The sequence below is a fragment of the Cavia porcellus genome, unplaced genomic scaffold (genome assembly GCF_034190915.1).
Source record: "Cavia porcellus strain 051 isolate PalLab524CR breed Dunkin Hartley unplaced genomic scaffold, mCavPor4.1 scaffold_20, whole genome shotgun sequence".
Lineage (NCBI taxonomy): Eukaryota > Metazoa > Chordata > Mammalia > Rodentia > Caviidae > Cavia > Cavia porcellus.
The window spans coordinates 1,106,534-1,130,174 of record NW_026947503.1 but is presented as its reverse complement, the minus strand read 5'-3'; the positions used below and the strand labels follow the sequence as shown (position 1 = coordinate 1,130,174).

The window sequence follows — 23,641 nt, the reverse complement described above, 5'->3', positions numbered from 1 at the left end:
GAGGGGCAGAGGGACCAGCCTGAACACTGGCCCAGAGGTGCCAGGCACTGACCAGTGTGTTATTGCCCTGGTCTGTATTTCGTTATGGATAATGATGTGTCAGATGTGTCCTTGCCACAGGCAGCAGAGCTAAGGAGAAACCTTCATGAAGGCCCCTTGTATACCTGAGTCTGTTTCATGGACTTTCCCTTTTGCTCTGTTGATTTCTGTCTGCTAATATCAGATGGTGGAGAGGGGAGATACCATGAAATAATTCATATGCAATCTAATACAAAACCCAAAAGCATTAAAAGACTTAGAACAAAAACTGTCAGTCCCCTGAGTTGACCCCTGAGGATAACAATGTCATGATCCCGGAGTTCCAGGCATACACATGGAAACCATTACCCTAGCTGCTTCACTCTTAGTGTGGAGGAGAAAGATAATGCTCCTACCGGTGTAATCCTACCCAAGTATGGGTTGTGGAATTATATAGTGTTCATTACAAATGTAAATTCTTGTACTAAATTTAATAGGGCACCATGGTTTTTTTTTTTTCTTTTAAAGAGAATAAAATAAAACAAAGCAAAACAACAAAGCAGATCAGAGCAAACCATGCAGAAAACACAGGATTTCAAAACAAGACAACAGGAAATCAACAGGCTACCATAATGTCTCTTGTTTTCTTTAAAATAGTTGTCCATATCTTCACATACAATAAGTTAATACAAATCAAAATAGTATGAAAGCAATCAAAACAAAAGAATGAGAGCCTTACAGGCCTTCAAAGCCAGACACTAGGAAATCAGTAATAGCTACCACAGTATCTCTTGTTTTCTTGAAAATAGCTGTGCATACCTTTATATATATTGAAATCAGATAATTGAAAACAGACAAAAACTAATCAAAACCAAGAATAAAAGCATTATTGGACTTAAAAACAAAATGATAAGAAATCATCAGTGTAGGCCACTGTGTTTATATTTCCTTACTTACATTTCTTCTTGGCCTCCCTAGATTTGGTAGTTGTTTCATCTTTTCATTTATTCAACATTTTTCCTTTCCTTGTCCCTAAGAGGGAGAAGTCCCTTCATCGGTAAATCTCACAGTCTCTCTGCCCTCCTTTCCTGCTGTTTTGCTAAATAGGCTTTCCTGCTTTTCTGGTATATTCCCTGTTCCCTTCTTTTCACTGGAGTTCATCTTCAAAAGTTCCTGAATGTCTCAGAGTAAAGGAAAAGCTCACAATTTATAGTTTCAGTCCATCGTCAGCTGGCTCTAAGACAGGCAGCATGGCAGAGGGCCATCATAGAGGAGGAACAGTCCATGGAGGGCAGGCAGAAGGCAACAAGGCTCCCTTTCCCTTTTATCCCATCCAGGCTGCCAGCCTTTTGAGTGGTGCCAGGCACACCTAGGGTGGGCCTTTCCATTGTCCACACCAAGAAAACCAATCACAGGAGGAATTGAGTACCACACACCTTTAATCCCACTGTCATACACCCTACCTTCAGCTATCTCTGAAAAGCCCAACCTCTGAGCATATGATTCTTTGGGGGACATCTACATACAAACCATAATATTCCACCCTTGGCCCCCAAAAGTTTTAGTCCACATCCATTTATGCAAAAGGCTTTTAGTCCATCTCGAAGAATTGAAAAAGTCCTAACAGTTTTAACATTGCTAGAAAGTCCAAGTTCAAAAAGACTCCTCTTGAGAGTTTAGGCAACCTCTTAGGTGAGAGCCTTAGTAGAAATGAAAAGAAAGTTAACATTCAGTGGCACAAGATAAACATTCCCATTCCAGTTAGGGGCAGAGTGGAACAGGAGCAAAGCAGGATAAAATCCAGGAAGGCAGACATTAAGTCCTGCACTTCCATGTCCAGCATCCAGAGTATCTGTGACATAGCGTGAACTCCAGGTAGCCTGGGTGGCTCCACACCTACGGCCCTGTCAGAGATTGTAGCTCCGTAGCTTCTGCCCTGGGCCAGCTCTGCTCACTCCTTGCACTTTTCCTCATGTGACCCACATTCCTGACTCCTACCTTTGGAGTCTCCACCGCACCTTTGACTTCATGCTTACAGCTTTACATACACACTGCTCTCTCAAAGTCTTATTACCTGGCCTCTCAGGCCTCTTCTGAAGCTGAGTGGAACCATTCCTGGCCTCACAATTTGTTTTTTTATTTTCCCCTGGTACCGGGGATCGAACTCACAACCTCGCACTTGCCAGGTATGCACTTATGCCACTGAGCTAAATCCCTGGCCCAACAAATCATGGATCTCTCTGTCTCTCTCTGTCTCTCTCTCTCTCTCTCTCTCTCTCTGTCTCTCTCTCTCTCTCTGTCTCTCTCTCTCTCTCTCTCTCTCTCTCTCACTCTCTCTTTGTACCAAGGAGCAAAACTCACGACTTTGCATTTGCCAAGCGGGCACTTACACCACTGAGCAAATCTCCAGCTCTCTCTTTTTTTTTTTTTTTTTTCTTGTTTCTTGTTTTCTTTTTTTCAGTACCAGGAATTGAACTCACAACCTAGTGCTTGCCAGGCATTTGCTTATGCCGCTGAGCTAAATCCCTGGCCTGGCCCCACAACTCTTACATTCTGTATGCATCTAGAACCAGCACCATGTGGATGACATCAAGGTCTGCTGCCAGCTATAGCAGTAGCCAGGCTTCCTTCTCTCTTGACTATAGGGATTGAGTAGCGTTTGCTGAGCACTGTGAACCCAGTCCTGAGGAACAAATTCCCTAGAGTGTCACCACTGTGGAACATGGAGCTCTGGGGCTCTCTTCTCAAAGCAAAGGCTAAAGTCCTTCCTGCTGATTCTTGTAATGTCATCAGGTTATCTTTTCTAGTGTCCTGTTCCTTTTCAACAAACAAGTTCTCTTCTACTCAATGTTTTCAGGCAATAACTTAACTGGAGCTTGCTTTCTGGCCAAACTCAAAACTTTTAAATCATCCTATGGGCCCTTTGCTCTTGATTCTCAACATAGATATGGCTAAAAGCCCCAACAGTACCCTTGCCACAGCCTAAATGTTAGATAGCTTTGAATTTTCTTCCTCAAAATTAATTAATCTGCTGCCCTTAGTCTCAGGGAACGTCTCTGAACATGAGCAAAATGTAGACAGATTTCCTGCCAAAGCACAACGTCTGTAGTCCAACAGCCAATGCAGTCCATTTTCCCAAGAGAAGCCTTCTAAACCTGGGCTTTACCAGCTGTCAAGAATTTTGCTCTTCTGAGCTCTGACCGAAATCTCCCATCAAGTTCAGCTTGCAGTCCATATTCCAGGGCTGCTGCTTCAGCTAGCATCTCTATACCTTCCCAAATTCTTCCCACAAGCCAGTTCCAGAGCCTTTTTAACCATATAATCAGGTAGCATCATAGCAATGCCCCCTACCTTGGTAACAAAATCTTAGTTTCTTTCTTGTTGCTAGGACAGAACACCCACAAGTTAAAGCAGGAAATGTTTATTTGGGGCTGACAGTTTGTAGAGGTTTTGGTCTGTAGTTGTTTGGCTCCAAGGCTGAGCAGCGTGGCAGAGGGATATCGCAGAAGAGAAACAGCCTATGGCATGCAGCCAGCAGCAGGTTTCCCTTCTTTTCCTTTATATTCCATTCAGGCTCTAAGCTTCCACCCATACCAGTGTGTGGCTTCCATTACCCACACTCAGAACTGTGCTAAGCAGTTACCACACATCTCATAGCCTGCCACCACTAAAAGGCCCCCCTGTGAGTGTATGAGGCTTTGGGAGGACATCCAGATATAAGCCATAACACTTGGAGCTTGTCTGAGAAGCTGAAGGCCATGTCAGAAGATATCTTGGTCCTGGTTTGTGTGTGACTTGTGGGCAGAGTGTAGAGCTCACAGGAGGGAGCCCTTTCACTCAGTCCCTTGTCATCTGGTATCTAGAGCTGTTTTCAAGGCCTATCCTTTCTCAGGGGTATTGGAATATTCATCACATCCTTGACATTGTGAAGTGTTTGTGTTCTTCAGATCAAAATGTAGGGCTGATCACACTACCTCAGTCTGTTGTGTGTGTCCTTATAACCCACCATCTCATCTGAGGAAGCATCCATTTCAGCTGTCTGGTTGGTCCACATCCAAATGCATATCCCAAGTGTCTGATTTAGAAGTTGATGTTGAACACCTTCTCTCATGCACTACGTGATGTGGACTCTTTACCTTCCTGGTGGCCCATGTTGACCCCTGAGGAATAGGGATGAGAGAGTACTGTCAGCAAATGCACAAAACTTGCAAGGAAGCAAGGACAGTGCTCACCACAAAGCATGATGTACCAGATAGCACCATAGGTTTTCTGTTTGACTCTTTTCTTTATTTGTTGAATCAGTTCACTCTCTGGCATGGCTTTTAGACAGTTCTGTGGATGATACATAACAGTTCAAAAAGAGTATGGCTGGTTCAAGCAGCCCGGTTTCAGAACAAAATTTGTCCTGAAATTACAGCAGCAGAGGGAGATGGTGCCAGCTGGTCACTGTTCCATTTGTAAGGATGATCAAGGTGAGCTGATTTGCAGCTCTCAGGTTTAGCAAGGAATTGAAATTTCTGTTTGGCAGCCACTCTGTGTTCACCAGTTAGGAAGCAGCACTTCTCCTCCGTTGCTATGCTGCTCATTTGTATCCGGGGAGACCTTAACTGCTGTGTAGGGTGATCCCATATAACGTGACATAAGGTCTTCCTCAGCTGTGCTTTCCTTCTGTGCAGAGCTGGGCTTTCGTACCTTTGAAAACTTTTAAGATGAAGGGAGCTGAGTGCTTCTGTTGGGCAGTGCTGCCACACGGTGTATACTGCAGTAATTTGGGCATGTCCTGGTTGTAAATGTCTTAACCTGCTATTGTTTTCTCAGTTTTAAAAAATAAAAAAAAACCTCAAAAATATTTTCCACTACGATCAGTGAGGGGCAGTGGACATGGGTTTGACCAGTGGAGACTGAGCATTGCAGGGAGCCCTCAGGAGTCCAGAACAAGGGTTCATTCACATCCCTGGTTTGTCTCTGATTTTGTAAATTACCTGCTGCTGCAAAAACAGAAAAGCAAGCAAGAAAAGCAAACAGGACCACATTCAAAAGGAACCTTGGACTCAGTGTGTTGAGATGCTACTTTGCAAACTGAAGGAGGGTGGCTGTGAGGAGTTTGGAGGGAGCAGCAAGTCGCCACGATTCCGGGTGCAGTTTTCCACCTGCTGCCTGGGTCCCAGGCAAACTGTCCAACTGCTTTATGTTTCATTTGCAGTGAGAGAGCAGGTCCAGCCCGTTTGCCCAGTTGTACCTGGTTGTTGTGAGTGTTCTTAAAAATTTACCTGAGGCTTAGATAGAGCTGGAGTGCATTTCGCAGGCCGTCCTTCCAGAGATGATGCTTGTCCATTCACTGGCTCCTCAGGCAAGGACAATTGCTATTTTACTGATATGACATTGATAATTTTAGAAATTCAGAGCAGATGAGCAAAGCATGCTGTAGGCTGGTCAAATGTGGCTTTGTTTTATGTAGAAGTCAGTATGCTTGTCACCCTCCTTAAGTGCCTTCCATGCCTCGAAACCCCCAGCCTCTATGGCAGATCCTGCAAGGAGAACCTTGAGTCTGTCGGCCTTACACCTGCCCACTTGCTGCATCTTAATGTGTGCACAACTGCCAGAAAGCTTTGGTGTTCAACAAAAACAGCTTGGCCAACAGCAGGACCTCGGTGTACAAGAGGGAAAGCGGCTTGCGCTTGGAGTTTTAAGTGAGTCTCTCCTCCTCTTGGACTTAAGAATCTGCTGCTGCTTCTGCCAGAGAAGCTGGGGAACATGGTTTTCTGGTTATATTCTATTCCCATTTACATTTAGATCTCCATTTATGTTTCTGTTTGCAGTTCCATTAGGGAACAGAAGTACATGTGTAGATTTTTTGAAATTTTTCAAATGATGTTTTCATTTGAAATCAAGTAAAATATGTTTTGTTGAGGTTTAAAACTTTTGTTTTTATACGGAGAGCATTTAGGTTGTACAGTACTCTCCCTGTGTATACATTCCACACTGAGATTCAGGCTTGGTTTGTCCTGTAGTGTTCTGGTTGACAGCACATCCTGCCAATTCTATGCAGCCAAGCTGTTTTACAAAATCTTAATGCCACTGCACTTGAAAATGATTTCTAACAGAAGGAAAAAGGTTGTGTTTGTTATTTGTCTACCAAGAAGGGATTCATTCTTCTCTCAGCTCGACAGTACCAAACACCTGCTGTGCATACAAGTTTTCTGGGCACTTCCATTCCTTAAGATAAAAAGTCAAGTGCATACTTGAAAAACATTAAGAGTCCTTTAGAATGTTTAAAATACCACACAGACACATCGTCGTCAGAACCACACGGACGATGAAAAGAATCAGCATTGCCACAAAAGTTTTCACATTCAGCTTATCTTCAGTAAGAACTTTTCTTACAGTTGAGATAGCCGTTGAATCGTGGCTGACAGAAAGCAGCTTTAAAATATAGCACAGACTCTTCCAGTATTGTTCCTAGAGTTAGTGGAGAAGTGAGAAATGACACTAACTAATTGCCAAATCAGAGCACAGCATTACCCTCCTTGGTAACTTTTAGGCAAGAAAAGAGCGCTCAGGAGAGAGCATTTGTCCACTCTGCTGACAGCAGTGGCACCAGAGCTTGTTCTTTGCAGAATGCTTGTCTGGGTAGTGCTTCTTGTCCTTGTGCTAAAGTGATAAGCAAGAAACCAAACACCTTTTCAAAGGCTGAATGTTCTGACCCAAGTCCTACCTCCTGGCATCCAGTTCCAGCTCGCCAGCTCCACCCAGGTCTGTCCCAGTATTCTCCTTTCAGATGGGTTTATGTCAGTCCTAGCTCAACTGTGTAGGCAGACGACCCTAAATAATGCTCTGAAGATACTCAGAGGTTGATTTGGGCCATGGGTAATAACCCTAAGCAAGATACTCTTAAGAGAGAGAAAGCAAATATTCTAAGAAATAATGGTTAAGAACTTCCTAAATTTGATGGAAAACATGAGTTTACATATCCCAGAAACTCAGCATACTTCAAGTACGATACACACTGAAACCCATACCCAGACACATTACAATAAAAATGTAGAAAGCCAACTTCAAGACTTTCTTCTTTTGAGAAGAAAATCTGGAAGGCAGCAAGAGAAACCCAAGCCGTTTCCCAGAAAAAGCCAGTACTATCAGAGGCTGCCTTCTCATCGGAGCACGTGCCAGGAGGCAGGCAGATGGCAGATTCAAGTGCTCAAGGAGAGACCAAGCCTTCTGCATCCAGTAAAACTGCCTCTCATCACTGAAGCAAGACTGCTCAGTGTCTAAAACTTGAGAAGCCTCTGCTGGCAGACCACCTTCCCAGGAGCAGGGACACGGGTGATGTCTGAACCCACGGACAAGCAGACAGTGCTGTGTAGTTGTGTAAGAGAGTGCTCGCATACTGCTTTCGGTTCTTGACTGATTTGTAGTGTAAAACAGTATGCACATAATCGTATTGCTGAGCCCATAGCATCTAGAAATATCATACTTGCCAGCAACAGCAAGTTGGTGGTGGGTAAGAACAAAGCTGTCTTGGAGTGTGGAAATGGTAACAGTAATGAACCCACAGGAGATGAGAGGGCCAGCAGTGGCAACCCATGAAGGTTATTGTAGTGTCATGAAGGCACTGTGATTTTACACCTGCCTCCCTTCACTTCTTTAAAAGAGAAAAAATATTTAAAGTCACAATTAAAAGTGTTTTAGTTTGTTTTGAAACCAAGGAAATAAACGAACATAAATTTGAAGTAGGCTTTAAGTTTGTAAAATGTCTAGATTCTAAGCTCTAGATTCTTAAGACAGCCACTAAAAACTACTCAAAAAACACGTGGTAAAAAAATTAAAATGTTACATTAGAAAATACTTTAACAAGAAAGTAGTAAAGGGAGAACAGGAACAAAAAAAATCACATGAAATATGTCAATGAAATGAAACAGCAGGTGCAGTCCCAGAGTATCAGAAATTCCTCTGCAGTGAGGTATGCAGTCATCCAGCCCAAAGGCAGACAGCGGAATGGGAAGGAGACGTGATCCAGCTATGCAGAAAGCGACCTTCCATTCGAGATGCAGTCTGAAAGTAAAGTGATAAAAGACCTCGTATCCTGCAAACTGCATGTGGAAACAATGGTGTGGTTACCCTGGAAGCAAAGAAAAGTGCTGACCTTGGAGCACAGTCTGTGGCTGCAGTCTGTGGGCAGCTGGCACTGGAAGGGAAAGGACCTCCTTCCATGAGGAGGACCAGAGTGCTGTTGGATTATAAGTGATGCCCACCTGCATGTAAACTTGCAGGCGTTTCAAAAGCAGATGTTATCTTGCAAAGGCAGAATAATCGTTTGGGGGAGAAGCACATGCTGTGACAGCAGAGTATGTCCCTCAGTGTACCAGTTCTGGATACCGCACCTGTTCCTGTTAGGCTGGTAGATCAATTTCAGGAGAGTGTATTTATTCTTCATTATACATAATGCTCCCATTTTGTGTTTGCAGAGATTTACTTGTTAGCATTTTTATGGCCACATGAACATAACTGTCTTAAAAAAGTAAGAGAGCCTTTTGCTGACACTGTCCTTATGAGCAAGTTAGGACTGAAGACTTAGGGTGGCATTTGATATGCCCAACAAAAAACTCAATGATATTCCTTGAAAGGGCATGCTGAACTTACAGAAAAGAGCTGCTGAGCTAAATAAGCATTTTTTAATAATTACCTATTTTTAATGAAATTGGGATTTTTTCCTGATATATGAAGCAGCAACTTTTACCCTAATTGAATGGTTAATAGCATAAGGAACTTGACTGTAAAGACCCCCACAGGGGAGGCCACGCTCTGGACAGAGGAAGATCTGCCTTCTCCCACTCTGCTAGGATGGCCACTCCCATTTTTTCTGCTCTGATGGAATGCCAAGGGGCAGCTGCCAGATCACCCCAAGCCTTGTGAGGACCCTGGCTTTGGATTCTAGTGTGCAAGTGCAGAAGCCCTGGACGTGCCCAGCCGGCTTGCTCTCTCGGCAGCACCTTTGTCATGTGTGTCGCTGCCTTAGTCTAACCTTGCCCTGTGTTTAGGTGTGGGCAGTCTGTGGCAGCTGGCACTGGAAGGGACCACAGTTCCTGTGGTTGGTGCCAGATGCAGGCCCTGCTTCATTCTCATCCTCTGTGATGAGGGGAGCCAGCTATGCCCAGTTAGTTTCTCATTGAAAATCTGAATGAGCATTAATGCACTTCAGTGTATTTGTTACTCCTTTGCAGGCTCAGACCTGTGCAGAGCCACACACGCCAAAACCAACCTTCAGAGTGAAGCTGAACCCAGACCCTGTGTAGTGCTGGTTGTCTTTATACCTAACCAACCAAGCTGATTATGATGAGCAATTTGAAAAGTGCATGTTGTATAGATTCTTTGAATCTCATTGGATTAGAGGCTGATTTAAAACAATAGTCTGTATTTATTTATTAAAATAGTTTTACATGTTTTTGGATGGTACACTTTAGGCACTTAATTCATGTGCAGTGTAACAACAGTATGTTCAGAAAACTCAAATATTGGAGAGGAAATTTACATATATTATTCATATTCTTGCTTTATTCCAAAATTAAATCTGTTAATATTTCTCTATGGAACTGTGCAGCTGGTTGTAAAAACAAAATATAAATATTTCATGTTTTGCTAGAGGAAATGAAGCTGATGTCAATTACAGACATTTATTACCATGGCTTGCAGCTGTTTCTAATTTTTGAAATAATTTTTAATTAGTAAAAGTAATCATATTACATTTTAATATGATTAACATATTTTTACCAAGAGTGAGGGCTTTGCGTTGTTCTTACTCAAGCTCTTCCTATACTTTTATTACATTTGCTGCTTGGGGTGGCGAGGGGCCCTGGGAGAGGAACCGGTGCTCCAGGAAAACGGCCTTCAGAGCTCGCCGCACTAGTGCAGCTCTGTGGGAGTCACTGCCTTGCACCGCTCAAGGGCTCGTGGGATTTGCATTGCTGTGTTTAAGAGGTAAAAGTTGTCCCAGACATTGTTGACACGTAACACCAGCCTATCACTGTGGCAGGTTACACTGAGCCACCTCCCTGGTTCCTCGTGCTCACCCAGCAGGCAGCACTGAAACCTTCATGTACAGTCCAGGTACACCTTCCTCTCCCCCAGTAGCAGCATCCAATTGAAGACAAAAACAGTGTTTACCAAACAATCCAGTCTCTCAGTGCCTTCCATATTTTCAAACTTCAAATCAGAAGTATTACAGTGGCTTTAATTTTATGAAATGTAAGTTTCACTAATAAAATGCTAAGTCTTTACATATTAAAGTCCTATAATTGAGTTTCTGGTTGGTGCACTGTATATATGGAACTTAATTTTTACATTCTTCATGGGAGCGTGTCCTTCAGAAGGCAGCACACTGGAGTCGTGGCAGCTCTGTGTGCTTGCTGTGGACCTGCTCTGCCAGGATGCATGAATGATTTCAGTGCTGGAAGGAGGATGTCAGCAGCTCTTTCCAGTATTTAACTTTAAGGCTCCTAACTGTGTGTTAGGAAGTGGGCATCTTATTTAGCCCATGATGATAAAATAGAATTAGGAAAGGAAACATGGGCTAGACATAGAGTCCTGTGCTGTGTCATTGACTGACAAGTAAAACCATCTTTCTCCTAGGCTTCCTCTTGGTCTTGCGGATGCTGTGATGGTTTAGATCTAGAATGCCCCAGAAGCCTTATATGTTCACAGGCGGAGGTTTGAGAAAGCAGTTGGATCTTGAGGATTGATCCCCATTGATGAGTTAGTACAGTAGCTGAGAGTGCTGTCAGGAGGTCAGACCTGGTTAGAAGCAGGCCAGTGAGAGCGTGACCTGAATAAAGATGAGAACTGTCTCTTTTGCCTCTTCCTGTCTCGTCTCCCATCCTCCCGCTCCTCCCAAGTCCTACCAGGCACAGTCTGTCTGTCTGTTTCACATTTTCATCTAGGTCCCCAAGCTTCTACACCAAACCTGTGCCTCCTGTGTGCGTTTTCACAGTGAGAGGAATCTCAGCCCCTGCCACCCCAGGGCCTATGTTAGTCGCAGTCTTGGGGTGTAGCTCCTCAGCCCTGAAAGAGCTCTGAGGTCAAGGACTTGTAACATAGAGCTGGCCTGGGCTCCTCATGCAGCTGGGATAGAGCAGCATTGATTTGCCTTGTCACACACACAAAAGAAGAAAGCAGGAGGGTCTGTGCTGAGATGCTGTCTGATGAGTGTTTGCTCTTAGGAGAAGATTGAAGCATGCAGCCTATGGTTAGTAACTGTTGTATATTAAACGACTGAGACATTTGTCGCTGTTAGATGAGAGGTCAAGTATGTTTTCAGTTTCTTAAGAAGGTAATCCTGTTGGCTTTTTTAGGAGATTAGTACTTTCCGAGAATCTGAGGAAATTTGCCATGAACGCTTTGCTTCATCTCATTATCTTTAATAGTCACAATTCCACGTTGTACACAAGGCTACATTGTCTGCTTTCCCTCTGGCTCTCCAACGTAAGTGTCTGCTGGACTTCCTGCTCAGTGACCCCAGATCACCCTCAGGTCCAGTGGATGCTAGAAGGACTCATGACTGCTATTTCTTACAGTGAAAGCCTGTAGGCAGTGTTCAACATCTGCAAAGAAGGCCCTTGAGGAGGTGGCCGACCTGTGGCCACTCTGGCAGCCTCTCAGGCCTCTCTGTCAGCTCCTGGGCCAAGTTGCCCCAGCTGAGGATTGACAAATCATCAGCATGCATGCAACAGCAAAAATCATAATACTTGTGTGTTGGGAGCTGCAGCCCCGAGCCCGGTCGCCTCACTTGGCGGACGTGAGGCCTGTAGTAAAGAGCAAAGCCTGAGGTAGATTACCCCTCCCATCGAGCACGTTAGTTTCCTGCTTACCGCGTAAGCAACCCGCTCAACAATATAGTCTGCCTGGCAACTGATGATGTTAGCCAATCAGCTTGCCTTGCTTACTTTAACATGATTGGACACTGTATCCGTATATATACTGGTGCCACCCCTGGGGGGGAAGAAGAAGCCCGGAAATAGAAGCCCAGAAGGAGCCGCGGGGAGCGGACCAGAGGAGGCTTCGGCTGGGAGCGATCCCAGGGCAGGCTGTACGGAAAAGGAAAATAAAAGAAAAGGTTGTCCACTGCCAGACTTTGTCGTGTGTCCTTCCTGCCGGCCGGGAGCGGACATCGACACTTGTGCAAAAGCATACCAAATGCAATAACTTTCAATAAAAAGCTGTTTGCATCATTGACAGCTCTGTTATTATATTGTTCTTTTAAAACAAAAGAGTTGACTTTTCAAAACTAAAATCTCAGTATCCAGGTTGAATTGCAGTGTTGGTACTTGATTAAATAAGTGGATTTTGGGTTGCAGTGTGAACACCCAGACTCTGAAAGGTTCACTGTCACTGGTCCAGAGGAACCCCGAAGTGAGGGTCCAAGCAGTCTCTTCCTGGAAAGTTGCATGGATATTCTTAAGCTCCTTCAGTGTGTGGCACAAGTTAAATGTCATCACAGGGGGCCTTGACTGAGCCTGAGTCCTGTATGCTTATTGGAACATTAGTCTCACAGGTCCACAGGAGGCTCCAGATCCCAGAAGGAAAGCTAGAATTTACCAGCAGCTGCGCTCTCGTTCCGACTATGTGATGCTTGCTGATGAGTGTATTCTCAGAGTGCACCACAGGAGTCAGCTGACAACTGTTGAGGAGACAGACGGAGGATGAGCAGCTGCACCTGTGGCTGCTTCTTCTTGCAATTATATTTACGTGTGTATGTGTTAGGCGTGGCTCTTCCCGAACAGTGCTCACGCTGTGTGTATGTGGGTGTGTGTGCATGTGTGTGTGTGTATTACTGCACATGTGCATGTGGTTCCCTGATGCTCCCAGGAAGGCCTGAGGGCTGGCTTCTACACAGTGCTTAGTAGAATACAGTTTTTATTTTATTTTCAGTGGAACAAAGTGTTCCATTTATATAGTTTCTAAATAGAATTCTATTCTTGTTACCACAAACAAAATCATCTAATAATTTCTCATAAATTTTGTAAAAGATAATAGGAAATAGATCTTTCTTAAATGGGAAAGAGATAAAGAGATGGAGGGATGGAGGCAAAGGAAATGAAAACAGGAATATAAATGTACCAAGTCTATACGAAGAATATTATGTACTATGAACATACACTGACAAAAACATTCAAGGAAAAATACATTAAAAATAATACCTGTTAGTTGGAGATGATTCGGCAGGTGTTCCTGGGATGATCCTCAGGCTGTGTCTGCTCTGGCTTTGGTGTGAACAGAAAGAGCAATAGCAATGGCCTGGGCTCTTCCTCTGTCTGCCTCTTGGAGTGGAGATGGCACCGCAGTCTTGTGCCTCTGTGCCTTGAGTGGGTCATGCTGTGGTAGAAGTCGCCATTTGAGGGCTGCTGCATGTCCTGTCTTTAAAAATGAAGAGGGCACTTCCCTAGCACAGCCCTGCGGGTGTGACTCCTTCCAGATGGAACCAGGCAGCACCAAGCTGGAGGGGCAGCTTTGCCAGTCTGCTCTGTCACACTTGCATTTATCATCAATAATGGTAAACATAAGAACCTTTTGAAATGGAGAGGCGTGCCTCAGCACACCCCAAGGCACGATGTTTGGCCCAGCAAAGAATTGTGTCAGTTGTGCATCTGTCCTGATGTCTTTGTCTCCGCTGCCAAACCTCAGGTTCCTTTATGCCATGCCACTCAGGATAAAGCCTGAGGCTTCCCAGTGTGGAGTGCAGGTGAGGCTCAGGTCCTGTCCTTGAGCAGCACTCTTCTTCCCTCCACCAGGAGACGGGTGCTCCCCCCAGCCCACCATCTGTTCCCCTCCCTGCCCGTCTTGTGTGTCTCTGTGTTGCCCCGGCCGCTGTGTCCCTTCTGCTCAGTGCAGTTAGACAAGGCTGCTGGAAAAGTAAGGAGTACTTTGGAGGGTGGGTGCAATTTATTTGTAGCTCTGTAAGCTAGATACCAAAAATTTGTTGAAGAATTTGGTGCAGGTCTCACGCCCAGGTCGTCTCGGCTTCTGCCGATTCTACACTTAGGTAACCTGGAATCTTAGTGCCTCTCTCCGCCCTTTCACACCGGGCTGGACTGCACCTGCCGCTGCTTGCTTACTTGGTGACAAACGCCCTTGAGCACATGCTCACCTCCAGACAGGCTTGTGTTTTCAGTGTTGATACTCGTTTTCTGAAGACCATCCTATTTCGCAGAGCTCGGGCTTGCATCCCACGCCTGCCCTGCAGGGTCACTTGCAGGCTGGTAGTGGAGTGTGATTCTAGATTATCACCCCAGTTTGCATTACTTGTTTTGCTTTATTCAGGGACTTTTTCGCTCAATTAGATTGTTTTGTCTTACTGGCTTATTAAAGGCAGTAAACGTAATAGACCACACTGCATGTGCCATCTGCCTGCAGATCTATAGTTTGCAACTTCGTTTGTGGTCTCTTTTGCTTTTAAAAAAAAAAAAAAAGTCACATAGCCAGGTACACTTTGTGGGGGAGTTTCTTTTCCTGTTTCAAAATTCAAAAGGTTTCCCTGAATTATAGGTCTTTTCATGTATATTTCTACGAACAGCTCTTAAATATTCTTTCCTACAAATAGTGCTACAACAGGTAAACGTCCAAATGCAACAGCAGCAACAACAAAATAGAATCATAACCCATACCTTGCTCCAGACAGTCACAAATTAACTCAAAATAGATTACAGACCTAAATTAAAAACTAAAGCTTACAGAAGAAAACACAGGAGAAAATCTTTTTTCTTTTTTTTTTTTTTTTTTTCATTTTTGTTTTTTTGAGACAAGGGCTCACTGTGTAACGCAGGCTGGTCTTGAACTCATGGCAACTTTCCTGCCTCAGCCCACTGAGTATGGAATAACAGGCACACACCACCATACCTGGCTGAAAATCTTTTTGACCATGTGTTACATAGAGTTTTTAGTTACAACACTAAAAGCATTGACCATAAAACAAAAGATAACTTTTGCTCTGCAGAAAACACTGGAGAGAATTTGAAAAGAGAGCCCACAAAGTAGGACAAAATATGCATAAGCACAGTGAAAAGAACTTATTTCTACTATGTATGAAGAGCTGTTAGAAGTAAATACTGAGAAAGTACACAGCTCAGTAAAGACACAGGCAGAGGTTCGTTGTTAGCCATCAAACAGGCCGCAGTCACAGCTGCAGTGAGGCTGTGGCGTGCCCTGGCTGGCATGGCAAAGGCTGCGTGCCACCACGCGTGAAGAAGCGGCCGCTGGGCCGTGGTTGTGAACATGACTGACTCTGCGCTGCCGCGTCTGAGCGCTGGTGCCACCCCAGAGCAGCAGGAAGCAAGTCTGGGACTGACACACTGTATGCAGAACAGACGTCGTGTGCAGGGCAGGTGCTCTGCACTAGGGGGCTCGGAGCGTCGTAGGCAGCCACACCAGAGGCTCTGCACCTTCAAGGACAAGCCCCCACAGGATAAAAGTCCCGACCAGACTCTGGAAGGTTCCAGAGTGGTGGCAGCCATCGTGCATGTGCAGCACTGCTCCAAGGCTCCTGTGCCTTCTGAGGACCCTTCCTACGTAGCGAGGTCAGAGGCATTCACAGTGTCGCCAGGGACCCTGACCCACCCCTGCCATTTTGCACCGTGACTGGCAGGCAGCTCTGTGAAAGCGGGCACTGTGCTTGTCGTGGTTTCTGTTAAGGATATGTGCTGAGGCCTCCTTTATGCCTCTGTAATCGGGGAGGGATTCAATTCTGCTTCCACCACTTCTTCATGCTTTCCTTATAATCTTAGTTTTCAGACTCTAATACAAGGGACTCTACTTCCTACATAAAAAGTTATGACCCAGCCCTTTGTTTTATATAACAAAGCTAAGCCATATACTTTTTCCCCTAGAAGCAATATTACTCACTGCACTTGACATAAAAAATGATATATTCATTTAGAATTTAGGCTAACAGAATACATAATTTCTTATAAGACGATCTCATGGGACGGGGGATGAGGATCAGGAATTACCCTGCTTCTCTTCTGGTTGCCCTTGAGTTTGTGTCCAAAGAGCTGGTGTGGTTGTCCCTTCTGTACTGAGCATAGTGTGAGTACTCATGCCCAGAACAAACTTGCCTTCACTAACCTGTTATTCTGGGCAAATCCTTTCCTTTGGACACCAGTCAGAAATATGCTGCTGCTGCAGGTTCTATCCCATCTTATTAGATTGCATTTCTCTCTCTCTCTCTCTCTCTCTCTCTCTCTCCCTCTCTCTCTCCCTCCCTCCCTCCCTCTTCCTCTCTTCTCCTTCTCTCTCTCCCTCTCCCTCTCCTCCCCCCTCTTCTCCATTTCCCTCTCCCTTTCCCTCTCCCCCGCTGCTTATGCTGCTGAGCTGTATCCCCGGCCCTGCATTTTTCTGTTAAAGTTAGGAAAGGCATTTCCTAATGTCAGCATTAGTACTTTTAAATTATTATGCTGTAATTGTGTTTTAGCTTGTGTCATGCGTACATGTTGCATGCATTGTGTGTTACCTATATTGTGTGTCTCTAAGCCAGAAAATTGTTTATAACAAGTTTGTGTATCGTCATCACAGCGCATTGTGTCTTAAGTGAGGTGTGCTTTACAAAATTGGGACTTCAGACCTTGATTGCGCTTTGCCCCTCATGGGCAGCATCACATGGGTGTGGTGCATCTAGTTGGGCTGCTGTGTAGGTTGTCGCTGCCCTTCTCCTTGACCACTTGGGATGCCATGGCCAGGGGAGGTGCTGTGCCAGCCATTAGCTGTCTGGAGTTACAATTGAAGTCTACACATGTTCAGTTTCTGGTCTACCAGTTCCTCTGTATGGGAGTTGATCTGCAGGGCTGAATCTTTTAAAATAATAATGATGGTATTTGCTAGTAATACAGAGAGCTAGATTTCATTTTTGTTTATTCATGTAATTTGTTCTGGTGACTGCCTGAGAAAGTGAGATGTTTGGAACAGGAGACTACCCAGGAAGGGCATTAGATTACCTGAGCTGGCTTCCATTTTCTGTTCGTGGCTTAACAGGAGCATATTTCAATGACCCCTAGGAGATCCAGTGAAGAGGGTGGCTTTTGGTTAGTTGCTTGTATGTGGATATATGACTTTTTTTGTGCTCATCCAAGTCTGACCTCCGGTGTCTGGAGCATTGTTGAGTGGCATAGCCATCAGCTCCACAGATGGAGAACACCACCGTGTCCCTGGCTGGCACTCAGAGCTGCTCACAGTGAGGGTGACTCTGCAAGCATAGGCAGCATGTCCACCACTTGGGTTAGACTCCCACCACACCACTTCCGTGGCACAGTTGTCCACCCTGTTCATCCTAGCAGCCTGGCTTCAGTCAGTGAAATGCCTCCTGCTGCATGCAGCCTAGGAGTTCTGTGTGTGTGCCTCCCAGCAAGGGGTTTGTGTACTGAACATATCACCAATTCACTCTTCTGGCCATGTTTATGTTCCTTATTTTAGTGACTACCACTCTATAGGCCTTTATTATCTGCTGAAAAATCTCTAGAAGGAAGGTGCCGTGCTCCGAGGACAGTGATCCTGCACTCTCCTGGTGTATGGCCCAGGGTCCAGGAGGTTCCCAACAGCACTATCGGACCTGCCACCCCCATGCCCAGAACCCAACCAGGACGAGCAGAAGGGCCGTGTGCCCTGCCAGTGGCCGTGCATGTGCCCCTGACTCAGTAGTTTCTTGCCCTGAGACCACAGAGGCCCCTTTGCAAGTGCAGATCCCAAAGCGACAGCAGTGTGCTGCATGTTTGCCCGCCCCGTGGCCAGTGTTTCACTTTAGTTTTGCTTCTCTTTTCTCTTTAGAGGCCACAAGAGAAAGCTGAATGACGAGGATGCGGCCAGTGAGTCCAGCAAGGAGTCCAGCAATGAGGACGAGGAGGGCAGCAGCTCTGAGGCGGATGAGATGGCAGCAGCCCTGGAGGCGGAGCTGAACGACTTCATGTGAACTGGGCCGTTTGCATGCGGCGTGCCTGTCCTCAGTCCCTTTGCTCACAGACTTGTGTTTTGCAGAACTCCACGTACAGAAACACATTATTTTGCAGAAACAGGTGTTTTTAAGAGGTTTTACTATAGGAAAGTCTACTTTTTTAAGGACAGAGCATTACAGAAATTGGTGTGCTATGCCAAAGAGCTCAACAGAGCCTCGCGTGTAGTTGAGACTGGATTTTTGTGGTTTCTTGTCACATAGTAAAGGTTTTTCCCTTGGGAAGGAGTGGGTCCCTTTAAATACCACAGTATATACCTTAGGGAGAAGACTCTGGGAGAGCCCAGAAGACGTAGAGAATGACACAGCAAGAACCTGCATCTTTTTCACAGCTGAAGCTGAAGAGTTTTGAAGGACTTTTAAATGAAACAACAGTGTACATGAGTGCAGAACAGCAAGGAGCTACAGACAGCCTGCAAGCCACCAGCTGAGCCCAGCTCCCTCGGGCCCTCAGCTGACCTGGGCCTCCAGCCGGGTCTTCCCTGAAGCCTGGGCTGCGTGCAGCCGCGTCCTCCTGCCACAGCGGCTGCGGTGGGACGAGGGGCTTCCCTTTTGGATGGCCTTATACTTGAGAGATCTGCTGTAAAATTTTTGTATATCTATTTCATATTTGACCCATAAAACAGATTCTTCTTCCATTTAATAAAAGTCCCTTTTGTATGTTCCCCTCCTGGAGTATGATGCGGCAGTTGGGGGACCCCTTCTCCAGGCTTTCCCTCCCTCTGCTTGTCTGCCAGATGCGTTGCTGGGGATGGGGCAACCTTCTCAGCCAGTTTCTTGTCAGAATTCGGAGTACAGAAATGTAGCCCACTCCAGAGCTGTTGAAGGGTTCTCAGAGCCTTAGAAGTCTCAGCAGAACAGGTAGTCTCTTAAGCTCCTCCATGGCAGTTACTATCTAGTATGTAGGGGCAATTTTCTTAAAGGTGGCACCAAAACATTAAAAATACCAAGGGTCATGGTTACTTCTGATTATTAGAGCAATAAGAAGTTAACTGTGGGCCAGCTGAGGAAATGGCAGCTCTGACCCTGGCACTGCCCACACTCGGGAATTAGGTGCATCCTGCCACGCGTACCCCAGACCCTCAATCCTGTGGCTGCCACTGAGGTCAGTCAGGCGCTGCCACTGAGGTCAGACAGAACCTCCTTGAGAAACAACCAGTCACAGTGGGCTGTGTCTTCATGCCACGCTTAGAGAAACTAGGCAGAGCAGTCCTGAGGGCACCCACCACTTTCCAGAGCCTGATTCCTGCTAAGCTGCTAACTGCAAGAAATTTGGAATCCTAGTAGATCCTGCAGGCGTGGCCATGAACTGGGCCTCCATGCGTAGAAAAAAATTACAGGTCTGGTACTTCCCCAGCTTTCAGTCAGAGTGCAGTAAACCTGTCACTGTCACATTTGTGGGTTAGTTTCCAAGTTAAAAGTGAACAAGCACTAAGCGAAGGCTCCATAGTACTTGTCCTCTTGTCTGCAGGTAACAAAATCGCAGTTCTAGTATACTTACCTTATATTGATCCAGTGTGATGAGATGTGGACAGAGGTCCAGCTGTAAACTGGACGTAGGCATGTCCCACATGCTCAGACATCATTGGGAGCTGAATTAAGTGTTCATCTTAAATGATACCGTCTGGGTAAAGTGTGCGCCTGAGATGTCCACCTCAAGAACTGCTGTCCAGCACCCTTTGCCACTGTCTTCCACTCGGTGCATCTCCTGTTTGTTGTTTGTCTTGCCCTTGTCACAGGTAGAGGGGTCCAACCCCCTTTAGTCATGGCCTTCTCTCAAGAACATTGGCTCTGTTCCTCCTGCCCACGCTTTAACAGGGTGAGCAGTAGGAGCCATGTCTGTTGGCAAGATACAGCTCCCAGGACCACAGGCCCAGGCCAGCTCAGCTCAGCAGGCTCCCTCAGCAGGTCCCAGTGTGCAGTTAAGGGACAGCAGAGTTTTGGCGGTGCGATTTAAAGAAAGGCAGGCTGATGACGGCAGCTTGCCGGCTGTAGAGACCATTTGTGTTCAGACAAGTGATCTGCCGAGCCACAGTCTGGCAGCTCTACCACTGGCCTCCCCCTCTGACAGACACTCCGCGTGACCAGAGACTGTCTCAAGGTCACTGTCCAAAGTGGCCACTGTGACTCATCCCTGATTCCAAATTAAGTTTTGCCACTAGAGGGAGATGTGAATTGGGCAGAAAAATATTCCAGAGCAAGGTTTCTTTCAATTTAATTTACAGAGGCACAAAGTGCATGAGAGAAAACAGCAGTTGTGCCGACAGTGGGCATCGGGGATGGCGCTTGTGTCCTCCATACAGCTTGGAGGACACAGTGGCTCTGCAGTCTCCTCGGTGCTGTTGCTCTGCGGAGAACCTGGGCTCCCACACGCTGCTTGTCTCCAGCTGCAGGCTTCTGACACGACATTGGGTCGTCGCAGTGAGATGAAGGCTACATCCCCGCTGGGCGCTGGGCACCCCTTGTCATGATCTTGGCCTACTTTGTAAGAGGTCCAGTTGTACTCTGGAGCTCTCTCTAAACTTAGAAACACTGATGGAATACAGGGGTGGCAAAGACAGGAGGAAGGGGGCTCGCACCAGCCCAGGGGGCCCACTACCTGAGACGGACGCGACCGCCACTGCATGTGTTCCTCGCAGTGACCCACCTGACCTGATCAGTGATGTCTTTGCTGATGTTAGTGACATCTCTGCCCTTCCTCTGTGTCCCCACTGAACAGAAGTCTGGTGAGTGAAGAGGCAGCTGCAGGAGGAGGCAGGACCATCCCTCCTGCACTGAGAGGCGTGGGATTGTCCCATGTACTGGAGATGGGAGGGGCCGACAAGGTCCCCTGGCGAACATCCGAGTTTCAGCCTCCGCCCTAGTGTTTGAGGCAGGACCCAGCATGAGACTCATCCACACCAGTCCCGTAAAACTGACTCCCTGCCTGCCTGTTGGGCCCACTTTACCCAGCGTCTAGGGGAAAGGCCGGACAGCGGCAAGCCAGATGGAACACCCTGGGCCATCTGCCTTCCTGCCTCTGACAGGACTTGCTGTGGCTACTGACCGTGCAGGGCAGCTCCTGTGCTCATTGCACAGCAGCAACTCAGCCTCAGGGACACTGGCCTTCCCCTCCCTGCAGCTCTGCACACTCCTGATGGCCAAAGGGCCACAGAAGCTCTGCACATGGGACTGGAATGGCTCTTTGGCCAAAGTCCACAAAACAACCTCTGTGTTATGCAAAGAGCTACTGAATGTTGTAGAAAATGTTAAATATTGTGCAGTTATTCCAAGTAAAATCTTTAGGCAAAAATAACAGGAAATCTGAACTTCTGAGCAGTAACTTCTGTCAGGTCTCAGGTCTAAAGTGGCTGGAAAGAAACTTATGCTCAAGAATCCTACAAGAGAACTCTACATAAATAGTAATAAGCTTTACAGATTATTTCCACGCTTGACAATCTGTAACTGACGTTTAAAGTGTGCTGCTTTCCTGTTTAAGAAGTGGAGTATTGACATACCATGTGACAGCAGGAAAAGATTTCATACCCAGGACTTCCCATGCCACGTTTTCAGGACAACCATAAATGCTGATCCTCCAGCACACTGCTGTCTGCACAGATGCCTGAGGGTTCACGGGACCTTCACAGGCTGCTGCCCTGGGTCTGGGAGCTGCACACTGGTGGGTTTTGACGTGTGTAAGGTACCCACCAGTGCAGTATCATACTTCCTTAAAAATACTGTGTCCCACCCGTGTGTTCCTGACTTCTGGCCCCTGAAAAGCAGTCATCTTGTCACTGTCCTCACGGTTTTGTGTTTCCCAGAAAGCCTTGCAGTTGGCATCATAAATGTGTATTTCAAGACCAGCTTTTTTCACTTACTAACTTACACCTAAGTCTCTTCCATGTCTTAAATGACATGAGAGCACTAGTGCTTCATCATCGGGGTGTTCTTCAGTTGACTTACCCATTCACCCCCTAAAGGACATCTTGGTTGTGGAAAGAAAGCTGGTACAGCCATGTGTAGGTTGTGTGGTAAATGTCAGGGTGCACAGCTGCAGGGTCGTATGGTGAGAGTAGGTTAGATGTGTAGGAAACCGCCAGACTGCCTTCCAAAGTGGCTGCTGCTTTGTGCTCCCACCAGGAAGGAACATCCTCAGCAGCATCTGGTGGGGCCGGTGTTGTGGCCGTCCCAACAGCTAAACAGTGGTACTGCGCTGCTTTGATTTGCGTTTCCCTGGTAACGCACACATAGGATGGGGAGCACATTTCCTTATGGTTATCTCCGTGTATCTCTGTGCATTGTGTGTGTGTGTGTGAATCCTGGGCTATTTTACACGTGGTACGACTGACAAACATGCCGAATGTTTACGTTTTCTAGACGTGTGACACACTGATTGATCTCCCTCAGAGTGCTCCCCACAGTTTCGCAGGTCCCCCTTCAACAGCAGCTCTGGAACTGCTCTTCCCATGAGTGTCTTCTGTGGCTACTTCAATGTCCTAGATCAGTTCAAAACTTTTGCCTTTCGTGGCCAGCAGTCACCCTGTGCCAGACCTGTGAACAGGGCGCGTGAGGGCCCACCGCAATTTCTATGAGCCTGCCATTCCTGTAGGGAGCCCCTGACAGCAGTGTTCACCTGTTAGGTATGACACCTTGTAAAGATATGAAAAGGAGCTCTAGGCTTCAGAAAGCGGTAAGAATGATGGATAAATGTGAAGAGAATTCATGGCAATGTGGCTAACATTATGACAAAAAGGTATCTGATTTTATGGCAAAACAATTCATAATAATAGAATAACAATAGTACATTACATGTTATCTAAAATTTCTTACACAGGGAGACAATATGATGTTTACATATGTGAGTCTTATTTATTTCACTTATGAGTATGGTCTGAAGGTGCATCTTTTTTTATCCATTCTTCAGAGCATTTGGATTGTTTCCAAGATCTGATTCTTACAATAATGCTGCTATAAATATGGGTGCACATGGTATATTGTTTTTAATTCTTCTGGGAAGATACCCAGAGGAGGAAATAGATGGATCAAATGGAACCTCTAATCCTAGCTTTTTGAGGAATGTCCACACTGATTTTGACAATGGTTGTACCAGTCTGTAGTCCCACCAACAGTGGAGAAGGGTTCCTTTTCCCTCGCAGCCCCTCTAGCATTTGTTATTGATTGATTTCTTGATGATAGCCATTCTTTCTGAGGTGAGATGCAATCTCAGCATTATTTTAATTTGTACCTCTCGAATGACCAGTGATGGTGAACATTTCTTCATGTAAATTTGCCATTTGTCTATCTCCATCTGAGAAGTGTGTGTTCATCTCAGATGCCCATTTTTGGGTTGGGTCTTTGAATATGAGGTCCTGATTTTTTTTCAGTTCTTCATATATTCTAGATAGAAGTCCTTTGTCTGAGGAACAGTTGGCTAAAATTTTTCCCACTATGTGGGTTTTCTTTTCATTCTGTTGGTGATTTCTTTTGCTGTGCAAAAGCTTTTTAATAGGATGAGATCTCAGTTAATTCTTCTAAGTATTTGCCGAGCAGGTATGTTCTCCTGCTCTGTGAGTTGTCTTCTCATTCTCTTGACAATATCTTTAACAAAGGAGCTTTTAATTTTTAATTCAACCCATCTATTCCTTCTTACTAAAACGTGCT

The 23,641-nt window shown here is 45.8% G+C and overlaps 1 protein-coding gene across 3 annotated transcripts in view; it reads left to right on the top strand.

Annotated features, from left to right (window-relative positions):
* The window catches only part of Ctdp1 (CTD phosphatase subunit 1), an 85,222-nt gene extending 66,556 nt beyond the window's left edge, over positions 1-18,666 (top strand). For all 3 annotated transcript variants that reach the window (XM_005000691.4, XM_003463330.5, XM_013145194.3), the window contains one exon: positions 17,821-18,666. In XM_005000691.4, coding sequence (XP_005000748.1) covers positions 17,821-17,840 — 20 coding nt within the window. In that variant the 3' untranslated portion in view covers positions 17,841-18,666. The remainder of the gene's footprint in view (positions 1-17,820) is intronic.
* The last annotated feature ends 4,975 nt before the right edge of the window (positions 18,667-23,641 follow it).